Source organism: Mustela putorius, unplaced genomic scaffold, assembly GCF_011764305.1.
Source record: "Mustela putorius furo isolate JIRA1106 unplaced genomic scaffold, ASM1176430v1.1 tig00000083_pilon_pilon_pilon, whole genome shotgun sequence".
NCBI classification, from domain to species: domain Eukaryota; kingdom Metazoa; phylum Chordata; class Mammalia; order Carnivora; family Mustelidae; genus Mustela; species Mustela putorius.
This window is the reverse complement of record NW_025421273.1, coordinates 26493244-26509324: the sequence shown is the minus strand read 5'-3', so window position 1 is coordinate 26509324 and position 16081 is coordinate 26493244. Positions and strand designations below refer to the sequence as shown.

The window sequence follows — 16081 nt, the reverse complement described above, 5'->3', positions numbered from 1 at the left end:
GTGCATAGCCCTATTAAAGGCCCTGGTCCTGCATTATAGATATTCATTTAACTTTGCTTAACAAAATATGCCAGAAACCCATTTTTTTCCCCCAACATGCTATCAATAATCCATTTCAATATTCTATGGAACTGTGGTTTACAGATCATACTTTGGCAAATGCCATTCTTGTAGGTTATATGGGACTATGTCTGAGCTTTTATGCATGTTGGACTCCCTTTGGGAATACACTTGCCCTGCCCTCCACCTTTAATGCTCTGTCCCATCATGGCTGCACGGGAAGCTCACCTTTTCCAGAAGCTTCCACCCAAGTCAAGTATTTCTTCCTCTAGGTCCCCAAGGAAGTTATTCAGGGCTACTTAATCTCCACAACTCCTTTCTATAAACCTACATGTTTGCCCAAAGGTGGATTAGTGCTCTCCGTGGGCAGAGAACATTTTCTGATACTTTCTTCTCTATTAGCATTTGCTTTACTGCTTTGATACTTAAGGCTTGAACAAATAGTACCTCAAAAAATATGTGCTCTGTTGTTTAGGTTTGTATGCCTTCTTATTCAACATACTGAAAAATGATTTTCTTTTTGGCCACCAAGAATCTCTACTTTTAATTAATATAGGATATTTCTTCTGCCTTACTTTTTTTTTTTTTTTTTTTTTTTTAGGTATCCACACACATGCAAAGCTGTGACTTCCTCGAGACAATTCTTTTCTCTTTTTCTTTAACCGCCCTTTAGGACTTGACTTTTTGGCCTTCTCTGCGGTCCTCAAAATAGTTTCTTAAAAGCTGAGGAACTGGTTTCAGGTATAGACTGGTAATCCCATTTCTCCATTCTGTGCCACAACACAGATCACACTGACGATGTTCCCTAATCTGTCAGCTAACTGACGGAGGGAAAGAGCAGAAATAAGGAGAAGGAAAAAGCGGGGAGCACTGAAGACAATTGAAGAAGGTGCTGTTTTGAGGATTTTGTACTTACTTTAAATGATGTGGTCTGCAAAGTAGGAGAAAAAGTGTTGCACGCTCTACTTTCCTTTGCTTCTTGCATGAACCTACTTCTTTTCCCCAGTACCTCATCTGTTCAAGCAAATCTAAGATGCTTAGCCAAGTTCTCAGCTAGCCAGAAAGAGAAAATTGTGTTGCTTTAGCCCTGACAGGTTTAGGAATAGGCCTTGATCTAGAGATAAAATATTAGACTGAGGGACAAAGATAGCTTTTTAAGGAAGATTCACCTGCATACAGATCCCATGGTTTATTAACCTGATTGTTACACCAGTCACCAGTAAGTAGGTGTGGAAGGAAAAAAGAAGGTGCTACTTAAATGTTAGTACTAGACAGGCCAGTGATAGCAAGAGATTGCAAGTAAATGGCAAGGATAATAGTGCTAGGAGAATGTAGAAGAATGACAGAGAAGCAAATAAAACACAGGCCTTCCTGGCCTACAGCATCTAGCTATACCTATAATGTGTATAATGTATAGTCATTCTATTAAAGATCAGAAACAATATTTGCTGAGCTCACCTCAAGAGTTAAAAAATAATTTGAAACCCAAATAAAGACATTAGGTCCTAAAGATCAGTATTTTTCATAACTTACGGGTCTGTTGTAAAATCAATTTATTGGGTTGTACAAAACTGAAGATATAGAAAGAGAGAGATCAGAGAGAGACAGAGAATGCAATAAAATGAAGAGTATTATACATAGTAAGGGTAAATATCGTCTTGTTAGCAATTTGCTTCATTTGTGTGCATCTGGGTGTGTTGTGTATGAAAACTGGGTTGGGATTTAAATACATTTCTGGATAATGATGAAAATTTAAAACATGAATACTAGGATATAATTATAACATACATTTATCCAGTAAGGAAAAAGATATACATTTGGGAAATCTGTGGGATTAGGAGTAAGTTTTTGCCAAATTGATGATAGAAACCCCAACACCAAGAAATGTATACACCAAAAGAGAAAATAACATTTTAAACTTGAGAATTTTAAGGTAGACTGACTATGAACTAGTTGAGAGAAGACAGTATATCACACTCATCTTTGTATCCACAGCAACCCCAAATGAAGAACTCTGTGTATGTTTGTTGATGTGAAGAGAATTTGATGATCTAAAATGGCATTTTTTTTTTCAATTCCTTTTTCATATGAGCATTCACTAAAATACTTGTGGTCAGGTTCTGTTTTTATACATATGTGTATAGTACATTCTTCTTTTGAGACAAAGGATTGGTAGCTACTGTCTAAGCAGAATGGTTTTTAGAAGTCACAGGCCAGGCATTGACAGATTAGTTTCTGAGTAGACACCAGTTGAAGTGCTCCTTCTGTGTTCTGGCCCTCGGCAACCACCTCTGGGTTCGGGGCACAGCATCCCAGCCTTGTCCCTCCTGTGGCTGCTTTCGATAAACACGGATAAACCTATCAGTACGTCACTCTCCTTCCCAACTATTGTTAAATCAAAACAGAGGGTTTCACAAAGGGCAGGGACAGCACGAGCTTTTAATGACAGAATAGCCAGGAAGCCTACATTTGTGACAGGGTGGACAGAAAGGTTTTGAAACAACTTCAAAGTGCTGTGTCTTCAAATAAATAACAGTCATCAGTATTAGCTGCACCAGACTAATCTTTTCCATCTCATTAAACTATGTCATTTGGGGTTGAGTCTTTTTGAAGTCTCCATGAAACCATGAGAGGTACACTGACTAAAATACAATGCTTGGTTCATCGGATCAGAAACCACCAAATACTTACAGTAACTGTAAGGAAAACAGTCCTTCGAATAAACTTTTTGGGAGTTCTGTGATTTTATTTCCATAGAGAACACTGAAAAAACATGATTTAAATGAAAAAAATTAGATATCAAGCCAGCATAACAAATTGATCTATCACATATGTATCCAGGCATACAGGAGGTTAGTAAGCACTCCATACATCATAAAAGCTACAGCTGAGTAAACAAACTTCAATTTGCAAATGCATTTTTTTCTGATTATAGATCATATATACGCTCATAGCAGAAAGTTTAAAAATCACTAAAAACCAGGGGCGCTTGGGTCACTCAGTCAGTTAAGCGTCCAACTCTTGATTTTAGCTCAGCTCATGACCTCAGGGGCATAAGATCGAGCCCTGGGTTGGGCTCTGCACTCAGTGGGGAGTCTGCTTAAGATTCCCTGTCTCCCCCTCCCTCTGCTCCTCCCCACGTCCACGTTCTCTCTCTAAAATAACTAAATCTTTTAAGAAAGAAAGCACTAAAAAATATTAAAAAATAACAAAAATGAACACAATTCATAATTTTATTGTTCTTTCTTAGAAGTGTCCACTGTTCAATTGCCATGTTTTGCCACACACACACACACGGTTCATACATAATGAGGGCATATTACAGTAACAAAAGAGAACACTAGGTGTGGAATTCATTGCTCACTAAAGGAATGGTTTTAGGCTTATCATACTGGTAAAATGTGAAAGGACTCTAGATAAAGGTAAGGTTTCTGCTACATAATGTGTATGCCTGGGAAATATAAGATCTGTAATGTAAGAAGATGATCACTAATATTATAGAAATATTTTTGAAATGTACTTTTCCCCAAAAATATGAACAGGAATTCATCCTCATGGTACCCACCTCTGATCAGCCACTAAGGGTAGCCACCAAGGGCAAGGACATGGCTTAGTGCCTTCAGTACCCCTGGCACCTAGCTCTGATTTGAGAATGCAGTGACACTGTAACATTGGATTGATGAGTGATCACTGTTGGATGAGTGAGATGAAGAAATAAATTATCAAGGGGACAAATTATGGAATAATTAACAAACTGGGTGAAATGAATAGCAGTGTCTTGGCTCATCATATTGGTTATTAACAATAAGCTTGAAATGATGCCTATCTACTTTTAACGCCCCAAAGGAGGGAACTACAATTATGAAAAGATAGAAATTATAGTCCTTAGGGGGATAATACGGCAATATATATCAAATTTATAAATATATAAATTATATTTATATAAGTATAAATATATATCAAATTTTTTAAAAATTATACTTAGTTTCACTCTTAGGTGCTTAAGAAAATAATCAGAGACAGACAATATTTTATGCACTAAATGTTAGTCCTGATATAATGTATAACAATGAAAAGATAGACACAAATAAAATGTCTCCAAATTCCAAAAAAGATATTAGTTAAAGGCATATTTCACACTGAAAAAAATCACATTTTGAAGAGTATTTAACAACATGAAAGTGTTGATGTTATAACGTTAAATTTGAAAAAAATAATGAAGTAGTATATTATAGTGTGATCTTAACTTTGTTTAGAAAAATATATACAGAAAAAGCAGAAAATCTCTGGATGGCAGGCAATATGATATTCAGAGTTGATTTTAATTTGCATCTATATATTTTTCTTTATTTTTTATATTGTCTGTAATGATCTTATTTCTTCTAAATATGAGAAAAATAATTTTTTGGAAAGGACATGAAGGATGTCATAATATATAAAGGAAAAAGTTGAAATAAGAATCTGAATAATATGTTTGGCAGCAGTACATGATTTTTGTTTGGAAAGGGAGAAAATAACAATACAAGAGAAATGAATATGAGTGAGGGAAAAGCTGTTGTTTCCTTTTAAGATGTCAGTGAGAGGTGGGATGTATTACAATATAGGAAAGAAATCCTCACGTGAATAAACAAATGAAGCTGGACACTATATTGTATAAGGAGACATTCCATTTGTATAGATCCCAGAGGTATAGTTACATAGTATAACAAAAAATTCACTTGTGCAGAATACAGACGCTTTGAAAAAGGAAAATCAATTAAAGAAGAAACCATTTTAAGAAATCAAAGAATAAAAGCAAATTCCGTATTGTCAGGGTCAAAGAGGTAAGGGAATTAAAAAAGGATAAGCAACAATAATTGTATTATTTAAGGTCAGGAATAAGAGAAAAGAAGCCTTTTGGAAACACACATGAGCAGATCAAGGCAGCCATTTTTCAGGATATTCAATGCAATACCATTCAACTGATTAATTTAACAATAGATATCATATACTTATTATGTGCCAGCAGCTTTACTAGGTTCTAAGCTTGGTGTCCAATTAAGCTGAATCCAACTGTTACTTGTTGAATGATCATTTGCCCGTGCCACCAGACTAATAAAAGTGAGGTGAATGAAGTATTATTTCAAAGAGCAACCCAAAATAGCAATTTTGAAAACCTAAGGAGTTTTATATTTTGAGCCCACTAAAATGCAAAAAGGAAGTAGGATGCGTAGAAATTGTGGAGGGCCCATAAAAGAATTAAGGAGCAAGTTTGAAACTAGAAATAAACTATAAGAAAAAATGTGGAAAGAACACAAATACATAGTAACATGCTACTAAATGATGAATGAATCAACCAAGAAATCAAAGAAGAAATAAAAAAATACATGGAGACAAATGAAAATGAAAACTTGAGGTCCAAAATCTTCAGGTCAGAGCAAAAGCTATACTAAGAGGGAAGTTTATAGCAATGCAGGTCTTCCTCAAAAAGCAAGGGAAAATCTCAAATGAATAATCTAACCTAACACCAAAAAGAGCTAGAAAAAGAAAAAAAAAACAAGTAAAACTCTAAACCAAAGAAAGAAGGAATAAAGGAATAAAGATTAGAGGAGAAAAAAATGAAATAGAAACTAAACAATTATAGAACAGATCAATGAAATAAAGAGTTCCTTCTTGGAAAATCTATAAAATTGATAAACCTTTAGTGAAACTTATCAGAGGAAAAAAGAGAGAGACAGAGGACTCAAACAAAATCAGAAACAGAAAAGAAATAAGAACTGATATAACAGAAATAAAAAGGATTATAAGAAAATAAGATGTAAAACTATATACCAATAAATTGGAAAACTTGGAAGAAATGAATAAATTCCTAGAAATATACAACCTCCCAAATGGAATCAGGAAGAAATAGAGAATTTGAACAGACCGATTACCAGCAATTAAATTGAATCAGAAATTAAAAAAACAAAAAACAAAAAACAAACCAAAAAATAACAATAACAAAAACTCCCAACAAACAAGTCCACAACCAGTTGGGTTCACAGGTATATTCCACCAAACATTTAAGGAAGTGTTAATACCTATCCTTCTCAAACTATTTTAAAAAATAGAAGAGGGAGGGAAATTTCCAGATTTGTTCTGAAGTCAGCATTACCCTGATACCAAAACAAGATAAAGACAGTAAAAAAAAAAAGAGAGCTACAAGACAATACCTCTGATAAACATGGATGCAAAAATCCTCAACAAAATGTTAGCAAACTGAATCTACTAAAAAAATCATTCACCAAGATCAAGTGGGATTTATCCTTGGGATGCAAAGATGGCTCAATATTTGCATAACAATCAGCATGATACATCACATCAACAAAAGAAAGGGTAAAAACCATATGGCCATTTCAAGAGATGCAGAAAAAAGCAACTGACAAATTACAACATCCATTCATGATGAAAACCCTCAACAAAGTTGGTTTAGAGGGAGCACACCTCAACATAATAAAGGCTAACCAAGAAAAACCCACAGCTAACTTCATTTTCAATGGTGAAAAACTGAGATCCTTTCCCGTAAGGTCAGGAGTAAGATAAGGATGTCCATTCTCACCACTTTCATTCAGCGTAGTACTGAAAGCCCTAAACCATAGTAATCAGAAAAGAGAAAGAAATAAAAGGTATTCAAATTGGTAAGGAAAAAGTAAAATTTTCACTGTTTTCAGATGACATGATATCATATATAAAAAAACCGTAAAGATACCACCAAAAAACCATTAAAACTGAGAAATGAATTCCATAAGGTTGCAGGATACAAAATCAATATACAGATATCTGTTGGTTCCTACACGCTGAATAATGAAGTAGAAGAAAGAGAAATTAAGAAAACAATCCTATGTGCAATTGCTGCAAAGAGAATAAAATATCTAGGAAAAACTTAACTGAAGAGGTGAAAACCTGTACTCTGAAAACTACAAAACACTGATGAAAGAAACTGAAGACAACATAAATGAAAAGATAGTCTATGCTCATGAATTAAAGAGTAAATATTGTGAAAATGGCCATGTTACCCCAAGCAATCTACAGATTTAATGTGATCCTTACTATCAAAAAACCAACAGCATTTTTCACAGAACTAGAACAGATAATCTTAAAATGTGTTTGGAACCACAAAAGACCCCAAATAGCGAAGAAATCTTGAAAAGGAAGAAGAAAACTGGAGGTATCATAATCCCAGATTTCAAGCTAGACTACAAAGCTACAGTAATCAAAACAGTATGGTACCAGCACAAAAACAGACACACAGATCGACGGAACAGAATAAAGAGCGCAGAAACAAACCCACGATTATATGATCCATTCATCTTTTACAAAGGAAAAAAGAATATGCAAAGAGAAAAAGAGAGTCTCTTCGGCAAATGATACTGGAAAATCTGGACAGCTACATGCCAAAGAATGAAATTGGACCACTCTCTTACACCATACACAAAAATAAACTCAAAATGGATAAAGGACCTAAATGTGAGACCCGAAACCATAAAATTACAATTACTCTGACAACAGTTACAGCAACATTTTTCTAGGTATGTCTCCTGAGGCAAGGGAAACAAGAGCAAATATAAGCTATTGGGACTATATAAAAATAAAATGTTTCCTTTATCAACAAAACTAAAAGCAACTTACTGGATGGGAGAAGATATTTGCAAATGACATATCAGATAATGGGCTAGTATCCAAAATATAAAACAAAACAAAAAACAAACAACAAACCAAACCAAACAACCAAAAATCAAAACAAAACAAACAAAAAACCCTATACAATTCAACACCAAAAACCCCCAAATAATCCAGTTAAAAAATGGACTGAAGACAGGAACAGACATTTCTCCAAGAAGATGTACAGATGGCCAAGAGACACATGAAAAGATGCTCAACATCACTCATCACAGGGAAATGCAAATTAAAACCACAATAAAATATCACCTCATACCTATTAGAATGGCTAGGATTAAAAAGACAAGAAACAACAAATACTGACAAGGATGTGGAGAAAAAGGAACTCTTATGAACTGTTCCTGGGAATGCAAAATGATGTAGCCACTGTGAAAAACAGTATGGAGTTTTCTCAAGAAGTTAAAAATAGAACTACCATATGATCCAATATTCTACTACTGGTTATTTACTCAAAGAACACGAAGACACTAATTCAAAATGATATATGTGCTCCGATGGTTATTAGCATTATTTACAATAGCCCTGCTATGGATGGAAGCAGCACAGGTGTTCATCGGTAAAGGAATGGATAAAGAAGAGATGGTTATACGTGCAATGGAATACTTCTCAGCTATTACAAAGAACGAAATCTTGCCATTTGCAATAACACGGATGGATCTAGAGAGTATAATGCTAAGTGAGATAAACCAGTCAGAGAAACACAGATATCATGTGATTTCACTGATACATGGAATTTATGAAACAAAACAAATGAACAAATAGAGGCAAACCGAAGAAGAGACTCTTAACTACAGACAGCAAACTGAGAGTTACCAGAGAGGAGGTGGGTGGAGGAATGGGGGGATACGTAAAGGCATCAAAAGCATACTTATGATGAGCACCGAGTAGTGGACAGAACTGTGGAATCACTGTATTATTAACAACTGTATTGTTAGCTATACTGGAATTAAAATTTAAAAAATAAAAAGGAAAAAAAAGGATTAAGAGGCAAATAATTTAATAGGTTGTTCATTTGGGACTTTTGCTTTAAAGCTTGGCTCGAATAGCTTGAAGGGAGGTCAAGTTAGGAGGTGTTTCTTATTTACCATGTGAAACTATTATTTTCCCAACAAATCATTGTTTTCTTTAGGATCATATTAAAAAAAATAGATGTTTGTTGTTCATGAGACAATTGGAGTACTGTCAATCATAAAAATATTATAGTAAATATTCAATGTGATGGGAATGAGATTTCTGTACAAAAAGGTATAGAAATACTAGAGCTGGTATAGTTTTCTTACACACAGTGAGATCAAAATGGTAACAAGGAAAAAGGAGTGAGAAATATAAAAAATCCAAAGACCAGAACAGAGAAGCTGGATGAGAGTCAAAAAAATTGGGCCAAAATCCATAAAAACGGGGAAAAGACATGTCATCACATAAAGATATAAAGTGCAAGAAGGCCAGTGAGTATTTGGGCTACATTCCTATGAGGCAAAGAAAATCTTAAAAGAAATTGAAAGATGAAAATGAATTTAGCTGAGAAGAAAATAAATACTTAAGGGATATGGATAATATCATCCAACTACCAACAGTGACAAATTGGGTAGCTTTTCTTAGACATAAGTTATATTCAGCATACTGTATACAGTGTACAAGTGTGCTGATCAAGAATTATTTTATAGCCCATTGGGCCAATAGGGAAATCTTAAGCAGCTCTTATACCTGATACCAGAAGGAAGGCTAAGAATTCCTTTTTTTCCTTTAAAGTTTTTTTTCCTCCTTCTAAGTTTATTTTATTTATTTATTTTTTAAAAGATTTTATTTATTTAGCAGAGAGAGACACACTGAGAGAGGGAACACAAGAAGGGAGAGAGGGAGAAGCAGGCTTCCTGCCTGGCGGAGAGCCCAATGTAGGATTTGATCTCAGGACCCTGGGATCATGGTCTGAGCCAAAGGCAGACGTTTAACAGACTGAGCCACCCAGACACCCCAAGGCTAAGAATTCTAAGTCAAGTTTCATCCCTGCAAGTTTCAATGTTAAAACAGTGGAGATACCAATAGCTGGTGGCCCATCTTTGAATTCTCCTTTGCTGTTGAAAACTGGCAAAAGACAAATCTACTACTAAGAGAAAAAAAAATTCAAAACAGAAACCTATAAGAAGGTTATCATGAAAAGGTGTTACGGGCAGACTTCATTATTCAAACAAATGTCAGAAAGCTATACTTACAACATTGAAAACAATGTATATCTGAGAAATAAAACACTAAGCAATTTTAAAGAGAATATGATAAAGAGAAAAAAAGAGGTTGTTACATTTTCACTGAAAACTAGTAGTTAAAATGTAAGGTACTTAGCAGTTAACACCATTTAAGAAAAGACTGCATGGATTGTTAATACAGCAATCAAATTAAAATACAGCCATCTTTCCTTGTAGACCTCAGCAGAATTTGGGAGCTAGTTAGTGAAAAGAGAAATTATAATAAACACTACAACGGTTTCCAAGGGGTTAATGAAAGAAAAGACCAAAACTATGTGTTGAAGATCTTGGACATAAACATTTTCTGGGATAATCAAAATTGAGAAATGCACAAATTTACTTAGGAGAAGAGTTTGTCAAAGCCCTTTCTTTTGTTTCTGGAATGTTTCCTCAGTGCTTTAACAAGGCCAGTAGGGGACTCATCTTATCCCTATTTTAGAAATGAGATAACTGAGGCACAAGGAAATTAGTAACAATGTCATCCATGTGCCTAGTAAAGTGAGTTGGCATTTGAACACAACCCAATTAGTGTCCTAAAGGCTATCTTGCTTAGCCTTATTACAAAATTATGTTTCTAATCAGTCAGTGGAAAACAATAAAAGATGTTTGATGTTTACAGACAATGCCTAATATACTAATATATTGAATCCCTAATAAATTGTTATTAAATATTATAGAAATACTGTTGATGTCACAGTAAGGGCAATAAAAAGCACCGAGGATAAAAGCATCCAATAGGTCCACATATTCTGAATGACATTTTCTCATTAATATGTAATAAATTAAGTGAATAATAAAATATATTAGCATATCAATAATATAACAATATACAGTAATAATATGTAATAAAATGAATTTTAATGTTACTAAAAATAAACAAATGTTAATGCAATTATTTAATAGGAGAGGCCTTTATTTATGTAAGTAATCTGTACACCCAAAGTTGGGCTTGAACTCACGATCCTGAGATCAAGAGTCACATGCTCTACCGACGGAACCAGCCAGGCACACTTACTATTCTAAGGTAATTTAGTAACAATTTAAAATAGTCCTTTTTATTTAATAAAATGCATTAGAAGTATTTGGCATCATATCACCTTTAATTATTGTTGTTTCTTTAGCAAATGCAGGGACTAAATTAAACTGGGTATGTATGTATGAGAGTGCAGTTCCAGAAAGACACTGAGAGAAACCTTTACATGCAAACACCTGATTTTAAAAAGGAGAGTGTTGCCAATTTGCATGGCTATCGCAGTTATCCAGACTCCCCACCCAAGTCACTCCACTTCTTTCGAAAGATGGAGATGGCTCACTATTACATTATGCTCTCTAACCTTACTCTTTTCCTGCAAACCTATAATCTATCTGTCAACATCTTTGTCCTTTTGTCCTCGCGGTCATGTCTTAGATCTTGCCTCTAGCAACAACTGCAACCTCTGCATAATTTCAGTTTCAACCTTCTGCCTCCCTGCAGTTACATTTTCTTGCACTTTCTTAAAACATGCAGGACACTCTTGTCTTGGGGCCTTAGTAGCTAGCTGTTCTCTCTGTCTTGAATGTTCTTTCTCCATGGATCTGCAGAGCTCACTCCTACAACTGGAGTCCTCAGGTCTTTTCCCAGTATCACCTTCTTAGAAGGCCTTTGCTGACAATCTTGTTTGAAATTTCAGCTCTCTTCCCACTGGCATTCCTCTTCCTTCTGCTTGCTTTATTTTCCTTCACAGATTTTTTTTTTTTTTTTTTTTTTTTTTTAGGTTCCACCCCCAGCGTGCATCCCAGTGTAGAACTTGAACTCAGGATGCTGAGATAATGACCTGAGCTCAGATCAAGATTTGGACGCTTAACCAAGTAGCCACCCAGGTGCTGCTCCACAGCATTTTAAAATAATCAGATATAATATATCTTCTGACTATGTATAGTTTATCATTGGTAATCTCCATGAGGGGGGGGGATTTCTGTATTTTGTTCACTCATGCATCCCCAGAGCCCTGAGTAGGGCTAGGACAAACAGGGTCCCAACTCAACTCTGTGGGATGTACAATTTTGCTGAAATGAAGAGAAAGGCTATTGCAAGGCTGGAGAGTTGTACACTTTATGAAGGGGTAAATAAATTAATCTTTGGAAGGTCAATTCAAAAGGTGAACACAATCAGGAAAATGATACCAGCTGTAGCACATGGACTCTCCCTCATATAGCTGTTTGATGCTCTTCATGTAACATCTGTTTTCTGATGTTACACGGCTGTATGTGGGTATCCCACTTCTGAAAAACAGTTCCTACTCTTCGGCATACTACTAGGTTTCAAACTAGAAATTCCCCAGTGACTTAATGCTCTGACTAAAAGTCAGTTCTATAAGGAAAGATAATGCTTTGTTACAGCTTTCTGAAAAAAAACTGTGAACGTGAAGCTCTGGTCATGAAAATTAAGATTTCATTTCAGCAGGCATGTTCTTCTACATGTGTTATTTCTCTTCCTATTTGCTCTGAGTCTATTATATTTATATGGGTAGGCATGTAGTAATTTATAATAGAGTCATTAGTTGTAACCATGTGTTTATTTATAAATATAATATTAAATAACACATTACATAATAGAGTGTAATATGTAATAGAATAAAACACATAACAGTAGTTAATAAATATGTGTTATTATAGATATTAAATATAATCTATAATATAATATAGAAACAAGAAATTATATGTTTTATTTATTACTTATTTTATCTTATCATATCTTTTTATCATACAACCAGAAAGAGTCTATTAAGATTAAGGCAATAGCTTAATAGTAAACTGTAAACAAACAGATCTATGTAAGAATTCTCCAACCATTTCTCTCTCTTTTAACATTTACTGGCTTTCTTTGAGGCACAGATACTTGAAGGACCAGGCATTGGAACAGTGACTAGACTTGTGTTCTGTTCTTTTGTGTGGCTGGAATGTGGTCTGTATTTACTTTGGACAATATTACTGTCCAGACAATTTGAGTAATTTAATGGAGTTTTACATTAAACTTTGTTATTGTAGAATCTGCCAGCCCATCCTAAGAGCGGTTTGCACTCTACATTTTCTGCCAACAATTCTTCCACTGATCTTGGACTTCCTCTAGTTAAATCAGCATCAACAAGAGGGGTGCCTGGGTAGCTCAATTAAGCTTCCACCTCTTGATTTTTGGGGTTGTGAGATCAAGTCCCCCGTGGGGCCCCATGCTCAGCGAGGAGTCTACTTGAGATCTTCCCTCTTTCCCACTCCCTTCCCCCATTCTCTCTCTCTCTCAACAAACAAACAAACAAACAAACATCAACAGCAAACAGAAACAGACCTAAGCAGATACTTCAGGTGAAAGGTGAAGTGATAGATTTTCTTTCTTTCTTCAGAGGAAACTAGTTTTCTGAGCAGACCAGCATAGCAACCTCAAGAGCCCCATGCTCAGATGACTGCTACTAAGCCCCAGGTGTTTATCTGAGCCTCACGCATGCGTCTGGCAGAACTCGGAATTCTGCCATCCTTTCCCACGAGGAGAACCCTTCTCCGAACCCACACTCTTAGACAAATACACGCCATCCTCCATGTTCAAACTCTAAAGTTAAAATCTGAAAGAAAGTTTACCTTACTTGGTGGACTTCTGAAGATTTTTTACTAATTTGAAAAAATAACAGCCTTTATCCATTTATTTGACACTTTCATTTATGTAGTTATCTGCCTGAAAATCCTTTTGAGATTAAAAAGCTGTCATACTTTGTTATCTTTGTTCTTTGAGAGAGTAAAGCTGGTCCTTTCAGGGAAGTCTTAAGGAGAGGAAGCAGGAGTCGAAGAAGCCCCTCACTGGGCATCTTCAACTGTTCTCTGTAAGACTTCACTGGACATCATTCCAAAGGGGACTTTGTCCCTAGAGAGTGGCTACTGGCTTAAGGAATATAAATACAACAATGACCAGAGTGCTCCAAAATAAACATTTCCCCTTTATTTCAGAACCAGAAAAATTACCAATAATATCAATGTACAATAATAAAGAGGCTCTTACCCTAGCTCTCTAAATAGCAAAACTATGAAATCCTAACATATACACCTTCAAAAATGGGCTGGTTTTAGTGACGGGTGGCAGTCTTCCACAAAAATGATGAAATTCATTAAAATCGATAGTAATTAATATTATTAATAGTTCATAAGAAAAAGTAAAGACAATTTTTCTTAAATTCGGATTTTTAAAGAAATGGAGCCATTATTAGTTGTGTATTCTGCTTTCCTTCTGTGATGTGGTCAATACTTACAGGGAATTCAGAGAGCGTAGTCCTTGGAAAGCATCTGGTGCTAGTTCAGAGATCTGATTATTGCTCAGGTCACTAAGATTAGAAATAGGGTTAGGTTAAATGAAATAGAATGTCAGGGAGGATTTATAGCAGGAGAAAGCTATTTACTGCCTTTACATGTCGATTTTGCACCTATCAATACATGTATAAAATTTGCAACATGAAACATCTGAAGCATCTTAAATTAAAAAAAAAAGTCAGACTTTTAAATCAATTATTGGCTCTTTGCTAAAATCATTATAAGAGATGCCATGTCCTATTTTTGAAAATAGAATATCTAAGGTTTGACTGCATACTATACTGATCACGTACATTCACATGGGTGTGAATCATTATGTTAAATTTCAGATAACTTAAAAATATCACATGGTTTATATTTTAACATTATAGTATTATACAACGAGCAATCAGATAGTCACATCACTTAATATTTAAGCTGTCAAACACTCAAATATTCATACGCAAGTAAATGCCTGCATGGTCATGACCTGTATAATTTTTAAAATTACATATATTCCATAATATTATTCACTCACATTCTTCTAAGCTTTTTATATGGTGAGAAAGCTCCAGGAGGGATGACCTTGATTGAGTTCTGTTCCAAACGTCTGCAATGAAAAAATTCAATTTTTAAAAGGAAACGTGAGCTCTCAGGGATGTTTAATTCAAGCCCAGGATTCATGTCAAGAAGCAAAGTTGATAAGTTGATACTCTTCATGAGCAATTCCTTTTTCTTCCCCCCTCAAAAATGACTACTAAAATTAATAATGCCATGCCCTAAATGTGGAGCAAGATTGGGAATAAAAACAAGGCAATTATATAATGAATAAAAACCTCCTGATTTTTAGACATTACAGGAACATTAATCTTTAAGTCTGGACTTTCTATAAAAAAGAAAGCACCTATAAGAAACTAACTTCGGAGTACATTTTAATAACCTTTATATCAGAAAGAGAAATATGTAGTAACACTGAATAGATGTACAAAATGTTTAAGAGATAATTATAACTCTTTCACAAAAGAAATTACTGTTGGAATATTAAATTTTATAAACCTTTTATTTCCTCCACAGAAAACATATTATAGGTTCAAAAAAGCTGTTATAGTCAGAAAATTAATTTTGCAGCTTCTTATGAGGCAAATCTTAAATTCCCAAACCATTAAGTATCGTAAGTATTTTCAGTAAGACTGGCTGGACTCTAAATACTTCGTATGAAAACCACTATAGCAAAGTGTATTTAAATACAAGTGTTTTTATCATGCACTGAAATCAGAGTTGCCAATAATTCTACCCTCTGGTTCTGTTATCGAGAAATATACAATTTTTCCCACTTAGTGGGAAACACCTTTCATTAAGTGTTTTGGTAAGTATTTTATCCATCAAACAATGTTGCCTCCCAGCTTCATTTCTATCCATGTGAACATCGTAATAAATGTTTCCATCCCCTTCTCCTCTTCTCTTTGTATCCCAGAGGCTGACTCTAGGGAACCATCTATCCCAGGCTCACTTTGGCATTGGTGGGATTTGGCCAATGAGAGGCACTAGAGACGGAAGGGAGGTTGAGCCAAGAAGCCAGGATATCCTCCCCTGCTTTGCATCAGGGGATGTTCCCAGCAGGGATCCCCAGATCTCCTTCTTAAGTTTAGCTCCTGCTGGGGCCACCTCCTAACTTTGTACACCATCCTTTTCTTCTTAGGTTTTTATAGTCCCAGAGGGACAGGCCCCTTTCTGTTCTGTGTATCATTTTCACAACTGCTGAGTTCATTCCTTAT

General features: G+C 35.1%; 1 protein-coding gene across 4 annotated transcripts in view; it reads right to left on the bottom strand.

Moving 5' to 3' along the window:
* The window catches only part of SLIT2 (slit guidance ligand 2), a 357600-nt gene that overhangs the window by 85982 nt on the left and 255537 nt on the right, over positions 1-16081 (bottom strand). For all 4 annotated transcript variants that reach the window (XM_013061510.2, XM_013061511.2, XM_004762698.3 and 1 more), the window contains 3 exons: positions 14845-14916; positions 14270-14341; positions 2752-2823 (listed from right to left, as the gene is read on the bottom strand). In XM_013061510.2, coding sequence (XP_012916964.1) covers positions 2752-2823; positions 14270-14341; positions 14845-14916 — 216 coding nt within the window. The remainder of the gene's footprint in view (positions 1-2751; positions 2824-14269; positions 14342-14844; positions 14917-16081) is intronic.